General features: G+C 49.3%; 1 protein-coding gene across 1 annotated transcript in view; it reads right to left on the bottom strand.

Annotated features, from left to right (window-relative positions):
* The window catches only part of LOC135054578 (oocyte zinc finger protein XlCOF7.1-like), a 194,725-nt gene extending 179,109 nt beyond the window's left edge, over positions 1-15,616 (bottom strand). Inside the window, exons 1-4 of the mRNA XM_063957736.1 lie at positions 15,498-15,616; positions 14,602-14,680; positions 14,384-14,481; positions 11,650-12,187 (exon numbers count right to left, since the gene is read on the bottom strand). Coding sequence (XP_063813806.1) covers positions 11,650-12,187; positions 14,384-14,481; positions 14,602-14,635 — 670 coding nt within the window. The 5' untranslated portion in view covers positions 14,636-14,680; positions 15,498-15,616. The remainder of the gene's footprint in view (positions 1-11,649; positions 12,188-14,383; positions 14,482-14,601; positions 14,681-15,497) is intronic.
* Positions 15,617-16,748: the final 1,132 nt, after the last annotated feature.

Below are 16,748 nucleotides of genomic sequence, written 5' to 3'. Positions count from 1 at the left end.
TTGCTGTCCTGCGATCAGATAGTCGCCGCCTTCAGGGGGAGTGTACATTCGTCGTGCAAGTGTGCGATCGCATGTGTACACCGAGCTGCTAAAATCCACTGTGTGCAGTCTCTGCGCAGCCCAAGACTTACTACTACACTGCAATCAGAAGAGGAGGATCGGGGCCGGAGCTGACGTCAGAGACACTACCTGAAAACTCTTGGACATGCCTGCATTTTTCCGGACACTCCCAGTAAATGGTCAGCTACCATCCACAGACGGACTCTTCCTGCCAATCACCTTGCGAACGCCTGTACGATCGGATCTTTCGCACCATCCCGTCGCTGACCGGTGATGCCCTTTGTTTATTGTCCAACGCGCCTGCGCATTGCGGTGCATACGAAGTTAGTACCTGATCGCCCGCTGTGCGAAAACGCACAGTAGCGATCTGATCTAAATCACCCCCTCAGTTTTAGTATCTCTCTGTTTTGTGTAGTATACGCTGTTAAACCCCCCCCCCCTCAAAAAAAATTAAAATACAGTATTTGGTGCCAGAAAGTTAGGGCAGCATCTGGGAGCAGCACAGCATTCTATGGCAGGGCAGTAATTGTGTCTGTGACAAACAAATTGTGCAGTATTAAGTATAATGGCCCTCATTCCGAGTCGTTCGCTCGTTCTTTTTCATCGCATCGCAGTGAAAATCCGCTTAGTACGCATGCGCAATGTTCGCACTGCGACTGCGCCAAGTAATTTTGCTATGAAGAAAGGATTTTTACTCACGGCTTTTTCTTCGCTCCGGCGATCGTAGTGTGATTGACAGGAAATGGGTGTTACTGGGCGGAAACACAGCGTTTTATGGGCGTGTGGCTGAAAACGCTACCGTTTCCGGAAAAAACGCAGGAGTGGCTGGAGAAACGGGGGAGTGTCTGAGCGAACACTGGGTGTGTTTGTGACGTCAAACCAGGAACGACAAGCACTGAACTGATCGCACTGGCAGAGTAAGGTTGAAGTTACTCAGAAACTGCAAAGTAGTTTGTAATCGCAATATTGCGAATACATCGGTCGCAATTTTAAGAAGCTAAGATACACTCCCAGTAGGCGTAGGCTTAGCGTGTGTAACTCTGCTAAATTCGCCTTGCGACCGATCAACTCGGAATGAGGGCCAATATTATTAGGTCAGGATTAAACACTTTATTATTGCGAAGACCCCCACACGGCTACTTCTTGATGTCACCCGGCTGGAAAAAAAATTCTGGTGAGAACACTGGCTCTGGGACTAGCCTCCTGACTGCAGCGGCCCCGCTTGTCCCCCGGTGCACTGTGGGTTATCACACCTCACTGTCACGGCCACCGGAGAGAGCATGTGTGCCGCAGCAGACCACACAATATACATTTAAAAAAATGGTGCCGCCGCACAGGGGTTAACTCCTTCAGTGCCGCCACCATTAAGCACGTGGGTCGGGATCTCTAGCCACAACGGGTTAAGGGACTAATGGGATAACGAAATTTATGGTAAGTACTTACCGTTGTTAAGTCTCTTTCTGCGAAATACACTAGGCTCCACAAGGATTAACATCGGGGAGTAGAGTAGGATCTTGATCTGAGGCAACAACAGGCTCAAAGCTTTGGCTGTTCCCAAGATGCATAGTGCCGCCTCCTCTATAACCCCGCCTTCATGCGGTTCCAGTATGAATGGTCGACCATGTTATGGTCGACAGTCATTAGGTCGACCACTATTGGCCGACATTGACATGGTCGACATGGACACATGGTCGACACATGAACATGGTTGACACATGGAAAGGTCGACATGAGTTTTATTTTTAAATTGTTTTGTTTTTTGCGTAAAGTGACTGGAGACCCCAATTAATGCTCCGCGCCCCCTCGCCATGCTTCAGGCATGGTGCCTTTGCTCCGCTACCGCTTCGCTCGGCACAGATTACAGTTCCAATCGTAGTCCACGTGGATGTAAAGTATGGAAAAGTTCCCCAAAAGAAAAAAAAAGTAAAAAAACTCATGTCGACCTTTTCATGTGTCGACCACTTTCATGTGTTGACCATGTGTCCATGTCAATGTCGACCAATAGTGGTCGACCTAATGACTGTCGACTATAACATAGTCGACCATGTGAACGGATACCCCTCCATGTACAGGGAGCTCAGTATCGTTAACCAGCCCAATGCAGTTGCAGGTACTAGAGTTGACAATCGCTTGTAGCCAAGTACACCACACACTGACCACAGGAGAGAGTGTCAGCGGCTAATGCCATATCAACCCAGAGAAGTTAAGTGCGTCAGGGTGGGCGCCTTGTGGAGCCCAGTGTACCTCGCAGAAAGAGATTTAACAAAGGTAAGTTCTTACCATAAATCTAATTTTCTGCTGCGGGGTACACTGGGCTCCACAAGTATTAACATCGGGGATGTCCTAAAGCAGTTCCTTATAGGAGGGGACGCACTGTAGCGGGCACAAGAACCCGGCGTCCAAAGGAAGCATCCTGGGAGGTGGAGGTATCGAAGGCATAGAACCTTATGAACGTGTTCACTGAGGACCACGTAGCCGCCTTGCACAATTGTTCAAGGGTCGAACCACGGCGGGCCGCCCGAGAAGAATGGTCTTTGATGGTAGCAGGAGCTGGAAGACCAGCCTGTACATAAGCATGTGCAATCACCATTCTAATCCATCTGGCCAAGGTCTGCTTGTTAGCAGGCCAGCCACGTTTGTGAAAACCAAACAAGACAAAGAGAATCAGATTTCCGAATGGAGGAAGTTCTCTTCACATAGATACGGAGAGTCTGTACCACATCCAAAGACCGTTCTTTGGAAGACACCTCAGGAGAATTAAAGGCCGGAACCACAATCTCCTGATTAAGGTGGAAGGAAGACACCACCTTAGGTAAATAACCGGGACGAGTCCTAAGAACCGCCCGGTCACGGTGAAATATCAGATAGGGGGACTTACAGGATAAGGCACCCAAGTCTGAGACCCTTCTAGCAGAAGCGATAGCCAGCAAAAACAAAACCTTAAGGCAGGCATGTCCAAACTGCAGCCCTCCAGCTGTTGAGAAACTACACATCCCAGCATGCCCTGACATAGTTTTGCTGTCAGAGAATGCTTATGCTGTGTCAGGGCATGCTGGGATGTGTAGTTTCTCAACAGCTGGAGGGCCGCAGTTTGGACATGCCTGCCTTAAGGGAAAGCTACTTAAGGTCAGCAGACGCAAGTGGTTCAAACGAAGACTCTTGCAAGGCTTTCAGAACCACAGACAGATCCCAAGGGGCCACAGATGGCACATAAGGAGGCTGAATCCGCAACACACCCTGAGTAAATGTATGAACATCAGGTAGGGCAGCAATCTTTCTCTGAAACCAAACCGACAAGGCAGAAACGTGAACCTTGAGGGAGGCCAGACGAAAGCCGAAGTCCAGGCCCTGTTGTAGGAAGGCCAACAGTTTGGCCGTACTAAACTTGAAATTTCATAATTGTGAGAAGCGTACCATGTAAAGCAAGCATTCCAGACCCTACGGTAAATCCGAGCAGAAGCCAGCTTACGGGCCTTCAACAGTTTGAACGACCGCCTCAGAAAAACCTTTGGCCCTCAAGATGGAAGCTTCAAGAGCCACGCCATCAAAGCCAGACGGGCCAAGTCCTGGTAAACACAAGGGCCCTGAACGAAGAGGTCCGGTCGTTGTGGAAGTAGAAGGGGACGATCTAGCGAGAGGCCATGTAGATCGGATAACCAGTGCCATCTGGGCCACGCTGGAGTGATCAGAAGTAGGTTTCCTCCTTCTTGCTTGAACTTCCGTATTACTATGGGCAGGAGTGACATCGGAGGGAACACGTATGGCAGCCGAAAGTTCCATGCCAAAGAGTCCACGAACGCTGCTTGAGGATCCCTTGTCCTCGCTCCGAAGACCGGAACCTTGTGATTGTGTCGAGACGCCATCAGGTCCTCATCTAAAAGACCACATGTCCACGAGAAGTTGAAATACCTCTGGATGGAGGCTCCACTCTCCGGCGTGTACGTCCTGATGACTGAGAATGTCCGCTTCCCAGTTTAGGACCCCTAGAATGAACACTTCGGATATGGCCGGCAGATGGCATTCTGCCCATTGAAGAATCCTTGATACTTCCCTCATTGCCATGCGGCTCCGAGTGCCGCCTTGATGATTGATGTAAGCCACCATGGTGGCGTTGTCCGATTGTACTTGAACAGGTCTGTTCTGTATCAAATGCTGGGCCAGGTTTAGTGCATTGAATACTGCCCGCAGTTCCAGAATGTTTATTATTGGGAGAAGAGACTCCTCTGTCCACCCGCCCTGAAGGGAGTGTTGTTTCAACACCGCGCCCCAACCTCTCAGACTGGCATTCGTCGTCAGCAGGACCCAGTTGGATAACCAGAAGCGACGGTCCCTGCTCAATCGATGGTCCTGAAGCCACCAGCTCAGTGACAGGCAGACCTCCGGAGACAAGGAGACCATGTGAGATCTGATCTGGTGAGGCAGGCCTTCCCACTTGGTCAGAATTAACTTCTGCAGAGGGCGAGAATGGAATTGAGCATACTCCACCATGTCAAAAGCAGACACAATGAGACCTAGCACTTGCATTGCCGAATGTATCGACACTTGCGGACAAGATAGAAGGCCTCGAATCCTGTCCTGAAGCTTCAGGACTTCTCCTAAGACAAGAACAACTGCTGGTTGTGAGTGTCCAATAACACTCCCAGGTGCACCATGCTCTGAGCAGGAACCAGGGAGGATTTCTTCCAGTTGATTAGCCACCCGTGGGCTTTCATGAACTGGACCGTCAGATCTAGATGACACAGGAGAAGTTCTGGGGAATTTGCCAGGATCAACAAATCGTCCAAGTACAGTAGCAGCTTGACCCCTTGATGGCGGAGTACAGCCATCATTACCGCCATGACTTTGGTGAAAACTCGCGGAGCCATGATCAAACCAAAAGGTAATGCCCGAAATTGGTAATGAAGGTAGCCCACCGCAAACCTTAGATACTGCTGATGAGACACTGCAATAGTAATATGCAGGTAGGCATCCTGTCTGTCCAGGGAGACCATATAGTCCCTAGGCTCCAAGACCAGAAAAATAGAGCGCAGAGTTTCCATACAATACTTGTTCAAGGACTTCAGATTGAGAATGGCCCGCAAGGACCCATTCGGTTTCGGGACTAGAAACAGCAGTGAATAGTACCTCTTGCCTCTCTGAGCCAGATGCACCTGTACTACCACTCCTGTGGTCAGGATGGACTGTACCACCAAATGCAAAGTATTTGCCATCACCAGGTCCAGAGGAACATCTGTCAGGTAAAATCGATGAGGGGGACGAATCTTAAAGGGTACGGCATAACCTCGAGTGACGACTTCCCTTACCCAGGCATCGGAAGTGGTCTTCCATTCCTGGGCAAAACCTAGAAGTCGGAACCCCACCCTGGGATCCCCCAGAGGGAGGCCCGTCCCGTCATGCGGCAGGTTTGTCAGTTTTGGAAGCAGGCTGACGGGCAGCCCAGGCCCGCTTTTGTCTGGGTTTGGCAGGTTTGGAAGCACGAGCTTGCTTTGGGTATGCCTGACCTTTTGCTTTACCTGGAGGACGAAAGGGCCGAGAAAAAGTACTTTTAGCCTTCTGCGTGGATGGAGCCGTCCTAGGTAGGCAAGCTGTTTTAGCAGTAGCCAGATCAGCCACAATCTTATTGAGGTTTTCTCCAAAGAGAATGTCTCCCTTGAAAGGAAGCACCTCCAGGGTTTTCTTAGAATCCATATCCACCGACCAGGATTTCAACCAAAGGATACGTCGAGCCAAGATGGACATAGTGGCAGCCTTGGCCGCCAGCACCCCAGCATCGGAGGCCGCCTCCTTAAGGTACAGAGAAGCCGTGGCAATATATGAGCGACACTGTCGAGCATGCTCAGAAACGCTGGAAGGCAGCTCCGCCTCCAGCTCCTGAGCCCACGCCTCAACAGCTTCAGCAGCCCCTGTTGCTGCATTGGTTGGCCTTTGCACAGGCCCCGTTAGGGTGTAAATTGCTTTCAAACAACCCTCCACACGTCTATCCATCGGTTATTTCAGAGAGCTGATGGTAGTTACTGGCAGAGCTGAGGAAACTACCATGCGTGCAACATGAGAATCTACAGGCGGAGGAGTTTCCCAATTTTTACATGGCTCCGCAGAGAGAGGATAGCAGTCTCTTATGCTGTGTGAATTTTGTTCCCGGATTTTCCCAGGATTCCTGACGTATGTCAGCCAGGTGTTGAGAATGAGGTAAAAACTTGTTTAACCACCTTCTTACGTTTAAATCTGTCCGGAATTTTAGAGACAGCCACAGGCTAAGGTTCATCAGAGACCTGAACAATGAGCCTAATAGCCTCAATCAAATCAGGGACATCCACCATTGACTTCCCATCCCCATCAAAGCATCAGAGTCAGTGTCTGTGGGGTCAGTATATGCACCATCCTCTTCAGAGGATGTGTCCAGAATAGCAGTGGATTGTGAGGAAGTAGCAGCCCGTTTAGAAGACGCCTTAGTCTTAGGTGGGCGAGAGTGAGACTTATGTTTAGTCAGCGATCGGTTCAAGTGCTGTAACGGTGTTGAGATTTGATCCACTCATGGCGGATTGACTGCAGGGACCATAGACTGCTGCACTGGCATAGGAGGTCCACATGGGGCGTAAGTTCTGTTACCAGCGTATTTAACAAAGTGGAAAAGGTAGCCCAAGGTGGGTCATTGGTTGCCCCTGATGCTACAGACCTACTGGGGGGTAAGGAATCCCCTGAACCTGAACTCTCTGCTGCCATGTTTTCCTCAAAAGTGTCTGCAGCATCACCACCACGCAATGTGGGAGAAGCCCCAGTTCCGTTGCCCTTTGTAGCTGACATAGGGGTATATGCAATTAGCGGCGAATCGCAGCAAATTTTCGCCCGTTTTTTAATTCGACACAATTCGACCGTCCAATTTCGGAAAGTGGTTGGCGAAATTCACCATATTCAATAAAAAACGGATTCGACAGTCCCGCGGGCGAAAAACGGCCGATTAGGCGGATTTTGCTGCGATTTGAAAAAAATGCGAAAAACCCGGAAAAAAAATGGCGTGGAGTCCCCCCTCCAAAGCATAACCAGCCTCGGGCTCTTCGAGCTGGTCCTGGTTCTAAAAATGCGGGGAAAAATTTGACAGGGGATCCCCCGTATTTTTAAAACCAGCACCGGGCTCTGCGCCTGGTGCAAAAAATACGGGGGACAAAAAGAGTAGGGGTCCCCCGTATTTTTTACACCAGCATCGGGCTCCACTAGCTGGACAGATAATGCCACAGCCGGGGGTCACTTTTATACAGTGCCCTGCGGCCGTGGCATTAAATATCCAACTAGTCACCCCTGGTCGGGGTACCCTGGGGGAGTGGGGACCCCTTCAATCAAGGGGTCCCCCCCCAGCCACCCAAGGGCCAGGGGTGAAGCCCGAGGCTGTCCCCCCCATCCAAGGGCTGCGGATGGGAGGCTGATAGCCTTGAGTAAAATTACAGAATATTGGTTTTTTCAGAAGAACTACAAGTCCCAGCAAGCCTCCCCCGCAAGCTGGTACTTGGAGAACCACTAGTACCAGCATGCGGGAGAAAAACGGGCCCGCTGGTATCTGTAGTTCTACTGGAAAAAAAATACCCAAATAAAAACAGGAGACACACACCGTGACAAGTACAACTTTATTACACACTGCCGACACACATATACTTACCTATGCTAACACGAAGCAGTCGGTCCTCTTCTCCAAGTAGAATCCACGGGTACCTGAAAATAAAAGATAATTATACTCACCTGATCCATGGTCCAGAGATAAATCCACGTACTTGTCAAAAAAACAAACCGGACACCCGTACCACACGGACTGAAAGGGGTCCCATGTTGACACATGGGACCCCTTTCCCCGAATGTAGAGAGACCACTCCGTGACAGCTGTCACTGAAAGGTCTCTTAAGCCAATCAGGAAGCGCTACTCCGTGGCGCTCACCTGATTGGCTGTGCGCTGTCTGAACTCAGACAGCGCATCGCACAGCGCCCTCCATTATATTCAATGGTGGGAACTTTGTGGCTAGCGGTGAGGTCACCCGCGGTCAGCGGCTGACCGCGGGTAACCCCCCGCTGACGGCAAAGTTCCCACCATTGAAAGTAATGGAGAGAGCTGTGCGATGCGCTGTCTGAGTTCAGACAGAGCACAGCCAATCAGGTGAGCGCCACGGAGTAGCGCTTCCTGATTGACTTAAGAGACCTTTAAGTGACAGCTGTCACGGAGAGGTCTCTCTGCATTCGGGGAAAGGGGTCCCATGTGTCAACATGGGACCCCTTTCAGTCCGTGTGGTACGGGTGTCCGGTTTGTTTTTTTGACAAGTACGTGGATTTATCTCTGGACCATGGATCAGGTGAGTATAATTATCTTTTATTTTCAGGTACCCGTGGATTCTACTTGGAGAAGAGGACCGACTGCTTCGTGTCAGCATAGGTAAGTATGTGTGTGTCGGCAGTGTGTAATAAAGTTGTACTTGTCACGGTGTGTGTCTGTTTTTATTTGGGTATTTTTGTTCCAGTAGAACTACAGGTACCAGCGGGCCTGTTTTTCTCCCGCATGCTGGTACTTGTGGTTCTCCAAGTACCAGCTTGCGGGGGAGGCTTGCTGGGACTTGTAGTTCTTCTGGAAAAACCAATATTCTGTCATTTTACTCAAGGCTATCAGCCTCCCATCCGCAGCCCTTGGATGGGGGGGGACAGCCTCGGGCTTCACCCCTGGCCCTTGGGTGGCTGGGGGGGGACCCCTTGATTGAAGGGGTCCCCACTCCCCCAGGGTACCCCGGCCAGGGGTGACTAGTTGGATATTTAATGCCACGGCTGCAGGGCACTGTATAAAAGTGACCCCCGGCTGTGGCATTATCTGTCCAGCTAGTGGAGCCCGGTGCTGGTTTTAAAAATACGGGGGATCCCCTGTCCAATTTCCCCCCGGATTTTTAGAACCAGGACCAGCTCGAAGAGCCCGAGGCTGGTTATGCTTTGGAGGGGGGACCCCACGCCATTTTTTTTCGGAATTTTACCATTCCATCTATAAAAAAAAAATATATATATATTATTTTTAAAAATATATAAATAATACTTGTGCCTCCAAAAGACAAACCAAGTACCTAATCCCTTCTAAAAAATATAGATATGCGATTACCAAAAAAAAAAACCACAAAAAAAACATGTTTGAAATTTTTTTTATTGGTTTCACCCTCCAAAGTGTGGCGGATTGAAAAAGACGAATTTACTGTCTAAAAGCACTGTTGTCGAATTTCCAAACTTCAATTGAATACACTTTGGTCGAATTGCAGCATGTGTATCATTGCAAAAAAGTCGAATTTGTCAAAAGTCCAATTTCTAAAAGTCGAATTTTTAAAGTCCGTTTTTTGGAGAAAACTTGGAGATTTTTTTGGGGGGGGGGCGAAAAAGTGCAATTTTTCGCAGATTTCGGGAATTCGCCGCTAATTGCATATACCCCATAATGATAAACTCAATATCAGGCAACCTGGTACAATCTTAGCAGCAATGTACCTAGCAAGAACTCCCAGAGCAGTGTGACTGTGTCAGCACAAACCGGGAATCCAAGAGATGTATAGAGCGTATCAAATTCCTGAACCGCCCACATAACTTTCATAAACCTTCCTATCAAATTACATCCACTCTGTACAGTCCACACATATCCTCACGTCTTCTCATTCTATGCAATAGATAGCACCTTTCCTTATGTACATATGCCTATAGATTGTAAGCTTGCGAGCAGGGCCTTCCTACCTCTATGACTTATCACCCAGTTTGTTATTGTTATTTCAAATTGTAAAGCGCAACGGAATTTGCTGCGCTATATAAGAAACTGTTAATAAATAAATAAATAAATGTATAGTGACTATAAATCACAAAGAAAAACACACAGCAAGTATAAATATATCAATTAATAAACCGCGCACACTTAGCCCCCTCAGGTTACAGAATATAGGAGTAGCAAGCTGAGTGAAATACACAGGATGGCAGCCCCGCAGCAGCTACATGCACACACACATATATTGGTGGTCATTCCAAGTTGATCGCTCGCTAGCTGTTTTTAGCAGCCGTGCAAACGCTATGCCGCCGCCCATTGGGTGTATTTTAGCTTAGAAGAAGTGCGAAAGAAAGGATCGCAGAGCGTCTACAAAGTTTTTTTTGTGCAGTTTTAGAGTAGCTCTAAATCTACTCAGCGCTTGCGATGACTTCAGACTGTTCAGCTCCTGTTTTGATGTCACACAGCCGCCCAGCGTTCGCCCAGCCACGTCTGCGTTTTTCCTGACACGCCTGTGTTTTTTCGATCACTCCCTGAAAACTGTCAGTTGACACCCAGAAACGCCAACTTCATGTCAATCACTCTGCGGCAAGCAGTGCGACTGAAAAGCTTCGCTAGACCCAGTGTGAAACTACATAGTTCGTTGTAATAGTACGTCGCGCGTGGCATTGTGCCACATGCGCAGAAGTGCCATTTTTATGCCTCATTGCTGCACAGCGAACGAATGCAGCTAGCGATCAACTCGGAATGACCACCATAGTCACAAGTGTACCATGCAGAAATGATAATAAACCATAAAACTGCACTGGACTAGCAATACAAAGTAATACTCAGATAGCTATATATGTAACAGTATATATAACAAAACACAGTAGATACTGGATGTATATCACAGGGTGTTTGTACCCCACAACCCTGACTGTATGCACTCTTTCTTGTGTCATGTAAAATGCACAGCGGTGGCGAGCAGACGGCTTTACAGAGGAGGATTTGCCCCAGCAGTCCCAGGAACAGCGCAGCTCCGTGTGATGGCGGCTGACAGGAAGTGAGGGAGAGATATGCAGCTCCAGGGCGGGAACATTTACCCAAATGGTGCCCTGGGGGAGGGGCTACAGGTCAGGCCTTAGCCCCCTGCTGGCTCCCCCACCGGGCACAGCGGGCTGTATAAAAAAAAAGTTTTTTTATAGGAGAAAAAAACCCCACCTGTGCCCTGTGTTCCGGTGACTAGTGGAGCGGCTGCCCTTTACAGTGTCCACGCCAGCGCGCGCGGCCCGCCTCCCACGTTCGCGCCTGATCGCGATGACAGCGGGCCCAAGAGACCCTTTACCTCCCCATGTACCTGCGGCCACGCGATCCCGGAGGGCAGCAGCGAGTGTGTGTGACTGATCAGAAGTACACCGGCGCCTCCGCTGTAGTTACCCGGCAACCAGGGCGCGGGAGTATACAACCGCTGCTGGGGGAGTGATGGAGCTGCAGCAGAGGATTTCTATTTGACATTCAGTAAAGCTGCAGCCCTTGAAGTCTTCAATTCTTCTTTCTTCTGAAATTAAGCTATAATATGGGCTGCAGGAGCAGGCCTCCTGTTGATTGCCTGCTTACTGCATGGCACCAACTTACAAACTGAGCTCCTGTACACGGAGGCGGGGTTATAGAGGAGGCAGCGCTGTGCATCTTGGGAACTGTCAAAGCTTTGAGCCTGTTGGTGCCTCGGATCAAGATCCTACTCTACACCCCTATGTTAATCCTTGTGGAGCCCAGTGTACCCCGCAGCAGAAAGTAGTTTACTGCAGTGAATAGGATACCACCCATTTCTGTAATAAGTATCTATTACTCACCTGTGCTGATATCTGTAGGGATTTCCTCCTCCTTACACTGCTGATCCCCCCTCACATACGTCTCTTCTTCTCCCTCTATATCTTCTGCCTTCATATCAGTCACATACGTCTCTTCTTCTCCCTCTGTATCTTCTGCCTTCATATCAGTCACATACGTCTCTTCTTCTCCCTCTATATCTTCTGCCTTCATATCAGTCACATATGTCTCTTCTTCTCCCTCTGTATCTTCTGCCTTCATATCAGTCACATACGTCTCTTCTTCTCCCTCTGTATCTTCTGCCTTCATATCAGTCACATACGTCTCTTCTTCTCCATCTGTATCTTCTGCCTTCATATCAGTCACATACGTCTCTTCTCCCTCTATATCTTCTGCCTTCATATCAGTCACATACGTCTCTTCTCCTCCCGCTATATCTTCTGCCTTCATATCAGTCACATACGTCTCTTCTCCCTCTATATCTTCTGCCTTCATATCAGTCACATACGTCTCTTCATCCTCTTCATTATCTTCAACATTTATATTAGACAGCGCTTCACACTAATAAACACACAAAAATAAAGGACAGTTTAATAATATATGATTTATGTAATTCATATTAATTCACTTAGTTCTCTGATAAAAGCTGTGAAATAACTGAAAAACACTACATAATACTAATTAGAACAAGGACCCCCACATACAATTATCCCCTGCTCTGACTATCAGAGCTGTTTCTTGTGGCGAGCGAGGCGTGCATTCGCACAGGGCGCCCACCACGGCTCTTGGTGGCTCTCTTGGTGCTCCCCCCTCCTCCCCTACATTATTACTCCGCTCAGGGGGCGGAGTTTTGTGTAATGACGCGTTTGCGCCGCGAAGTCACGACGCGAACGCGTCATTACACAAAACTCCGCCCCCCGAGCTGAGTATTAATGATGGGGAAAAGGGGGAGCCAGGACACGGGCGGACGGACGGATTGGCGGGCGAGCCAGGAGGGAGACGATGGCTGGTGCGGGCCGAAGAGCTGCAGCATAGGGCGTGAAGTTGGATTGAAGAGGACAACTGGACGGTGGATGCCACTGCAAACGTATGTATAACACACTCTCTCTCTTTGTAGAAGGGGACTCTTGCCAGCCGTAATGTGTAAAATGGGGACTATTGCCAGACGTAACGTGTAAAATGGGGACTATTGCCAGACGTAACGTGTAAAATGAGGACTCTTGCCAGCCGTAACGTGTAAAATGGGGACTCTTGCCAGCCGTAACATGTAAAATGGGGACTCTTGCCAGCCGTAACATGTAAAATGGGGACTCTTGCCAGCCGTAACATGTAAAATGGGGACTCTTGCCAGCCGTAACGTGTAAAATGGGGACTCTTGCCAGCCGTAACGTGTAAAATGGGGACTCTTGCTGCCGTAACGTGTAAAATGGGGACTCTTGCTGCCGTAACGTGTAAAATGGGGACTCTTGCTGCCCTAATGTGTAAAATGGGGACTATTGCCTGCCGTAACGTGTAAAATGGGGACTCTTGCCAGCCGTAACGTGTAAAATGGGGACTCTTGCCAGCCGTAACGTGTAAAATGGGGACTCTTGCCAGCCGTAACGTGTAAAATGGGGACTCTTGCTGCCGTAACGTGTAAAATGGGGACTCTTGCTGCCGTAACGTGTAAAATGGGGACTCTTGCTGCCGTAACGTGTAAAATGGGGACTCTTGCTGCCGTAACGTGTAAAATGGGGACTCTTGCTGCCGTAACGTGTAAAATGGGGACTCTTGCTGCCGTAACGTGTAAAATGGGGACTCTTGCTGCCGTAACGTGTAAAATGGGGACTCTTGCCAGCCGTAACGTGTAAAATGGGGACTCTTGCCAGCCGTAACGTGTAAAATGGGGACTCTTGCTGCCGTAACGTGTAAAATGGGGACTCTTGCAGCCGTAACGTGTAAAATGGGGACTCTTGCCAGCCGTAACGTGTAAAATGGGGACTCTTGCCAGCCGTAACGTGTAAAATGGGGACTCTTGCTGCCGCAATGTGTAAAATGGGGACTCTTGCTGCCGTAATGTGTAAAATAGGGACTCTTGCCTACTGTAATGTGTAAAATAGGGACTCTTGCCTACTGTAATGTGTAAAATGTTTCAGTGTTTCTCGCCCACAGTGTAACTAAAAATGGGGGGGTGACACTTGGTCATGCTCCTACAAACGTCATACTGAAGGCGGGCGCACAAAAATGGGGTGTGGCCATGTGCCAGTTAGGCCAGGCCCCATCTTTGGGTGCGCGCATGATACCGGCTCTTTGACTTGACTGCAGATGTTTTTCAGCGCTTTGCCTCTGGCTGGTTGGCCACCCCTGCTGTAGGGCATAATATATCAATGTCATTACTGTGTGGGACTTAATATGGTGGAAATTTTTTTTTCTTCCTGTGGTGGCCGTGATCTGTTATAGCTGGGTCAAAAACTGGGATGTAAGGTAGTCTTTTCAGGTGAGGCCACGCCCATTGTAGCGAGGCCTCACCCATTTTAACACCACCACACCCCCTTGCCGGAAGCGTGCACGCAAATATGTTATTTTTGTAGCTGGGGGGGACTTTTTTTAATGTCAATGGGGGGGGGCGCAGTTTTAGATCTCGCACTGGGAGCCAAATTGGCTAGAAACAGCCCTGCTGACAATATCACTGCACACCCTAAGTAGCCCCAAAACATTCAATGAATTAAGATTAAGCATAAGATTAGCAGTATAAAGGATACCCTAAATCCCACCTACCTGCTCCTCCTGTGGGATCCTGTGATTCTCCTCTGTACAGTCCTGGGAATACAGAGGACGGGGACATCTCTCTGGGGTATCTCTGTTCCTGGGCCCATCTGTAGGAGACACACAGTGACCGAGTACAGTGTATATATGTGATTATCAGATGATGTGTGTGTATATAGGGGCCCCCATACCTGCTCTCCCCTGTACAATACATGACAGTCTCCTCTTACCCAGTGATGTGAAGGGCCGGTGATTCTCCATCATCACGTCCTTGTACAGACCCCTGTGTTCCTCTATATACTCCCCCTCCTGCATGGAGACATAGACAGTGACATCCTTAAAACAGAGGTGTGAGGGCAGAGAACACAGAAGAGCAGGAGGGGTGTAGATTCAGGGAGAGGGGGGAGTAAAGTAGGAAATCAGGGCGTACAGCAGAGGGTGTTACAGTAGTACAGAGGAGACAGCAGACAGGGAGGAAACAAGGAAGAAGCAATACAGAGTTCCAGCAGTCTCCGGCACAAAGATGAAATGAGAAATTCCCGCAGCGCAGAGGTAGGTGTCATGTGACCAGCCTGCCGGCGGTGTGTGTGCAGCATAGGGTGGGGGAGACATTACCTGGGGGACAATCACTGACACTCACAGAACCTGTATAATAATAATATATACCTCCCAACTGTCCCGATTTCAGCTGTTCCTCCTGCGGGTCGCAGTGTCCCGCGGGCAGGGGGTGGGGAGTTGGGGAAAGGTAGTGATCGCCGCTGCTCTCCTTTGCACAACAGTTGGTGATCACACTGACAAAAACAGGGGTCGCGACAATAGGCCCCGCCCCTTATTGTGAGGTCCCGCCCCTCTATACGAAGCTCCGCCAAAGTCATGGTATGTCCCTCTTTACACGGAACAGAAGTTAGGAGGTATTATAATAAAAGGATAGTATAATTATAATAATAATAATAATAATAATAATAATAATAATAGGACACCACAGGCTGCGTCCCCCTGTATAATAATAGGACACCACAGGCTGCTCCCCCTGTATAAAAATAACGGGACACCACAGGCTGCTCCCCCTGTATAAAAATAACGGGACACCACAGGCTGCTCCTCCTGTATAATAAGACGCCATTACCTGATCTCGACGGACACTGTCACTGGGAGGCTGCAGGAAGCTATGAAAACTCACTTCCTTTGTGTTGAACACAAAACCCGGAAGTAAGGTGGAACGCACAGGCCGGAAAAAGGGTATGATTGGCAATGACTGATTCCTGGTGACTGGCCCCTCCCCTCCTACTCTCAGACCAAATCATCGCCTCTGTAATTACTATTACCATACATGTCCTTAGTGCTGGAGGACGGCGGCCATTTTCTTGTAGACCAAGTCCGGCAGCTGATGCAGCAATAGGTTCCCAGGTCGTGTAGTGACGTCAGGAACGGCGGCCATTTTCCCCTGGTCTGGGCTCTGCCTTCCTTCCCACAAGGCAGCAGGAGCAGAGAGCAGCCATTGCTGTGTCTGGCAGCAAGTAATGATATTATTATTATTATTATTATTATTATTATTATTATTATTATTATTATTATTATTATTTTATAGGCTGAGCAGCTCTGGTGTCAGGTTGCTGTACTACAGGGGGAGCAGCCTCTGGTGCCTTGTTATAGTGCAGCTGGAGCAGCCTGTGGTGCTGCATTATCCCTGTACAGGTGGCTGACACTTTAGTGTCATGTTAATGTCACATACCCTCCAACTGTACCTTTCTCTGACGTCCTAGTGGATGCTGGGAACTCCGAAAGGACCGTGGGGAATAGCGGGCTCCGAAGGAGGCTGGGCACTCTAGAAAGATTTAGGACTACCTGGTGTGCACTGGCTCCTCCCACTATGACCCTCCTCCAAGCCTTAGTTAGATTTTGTGCCTGGCCGAGGTTGGATGCACACTAGGCTCTCCTGAGCTCTTAGAAAGAAAGATAGACTTAGGTTTTTTATTTTCAGTGAGACCTGCTGGCAACAGACTCACTGCAGCGAGGGACTAAGGGGAGAAGAAGCGAACTCGCCTGCTTGCAGCCGGATTGGGCTTCTTAGGCTACTGGACACCATTAGCTCCAGAGGGATCGACCGCAGGCCCAGCCTTGATGTTCGGTACCGAAGCCGCGCCGCTGTCCCCCTTACAGAGCCAGAAGCAAGAAGAGATCCGGAAAATCGGCGGCATGAAGACTCTGTCTTCACCAAGGTAGCGCACAGCACTGCAGCTGTGCGCCATTGCTCCTCTCACACACTTCACACTCCGGTCACTGAGGGTGCAGGGCGCTGGGGGGGGCGCCCTGAGGCAGCAATAAAAACACCTTGGCTGGCAAAAATACCACAATATATAGCCCCAGAGGCTATATA

The sequence above is a fragment of the Pseudophryne corroboree genome, chromosome 3, assembly GCF_028390025.1.
Source record: "Pseudophryne corroboree isolate aPseCor3 chromosome 3, aPseCor3.hap2, whole genome shotgun sequence".
Classification (NCBI taxonomy): Eukaryota; Metazoa; Chordata; class Amphibia; order Anura; family Myobatrachidae; genus Pseudophryne; species Pseudophryne corroboree.
The sequence above is the reverse complement of the archived record's forward strand: the minus strand, read 5'-3'. Positions and strand labels throughout refer to the sequence as shown.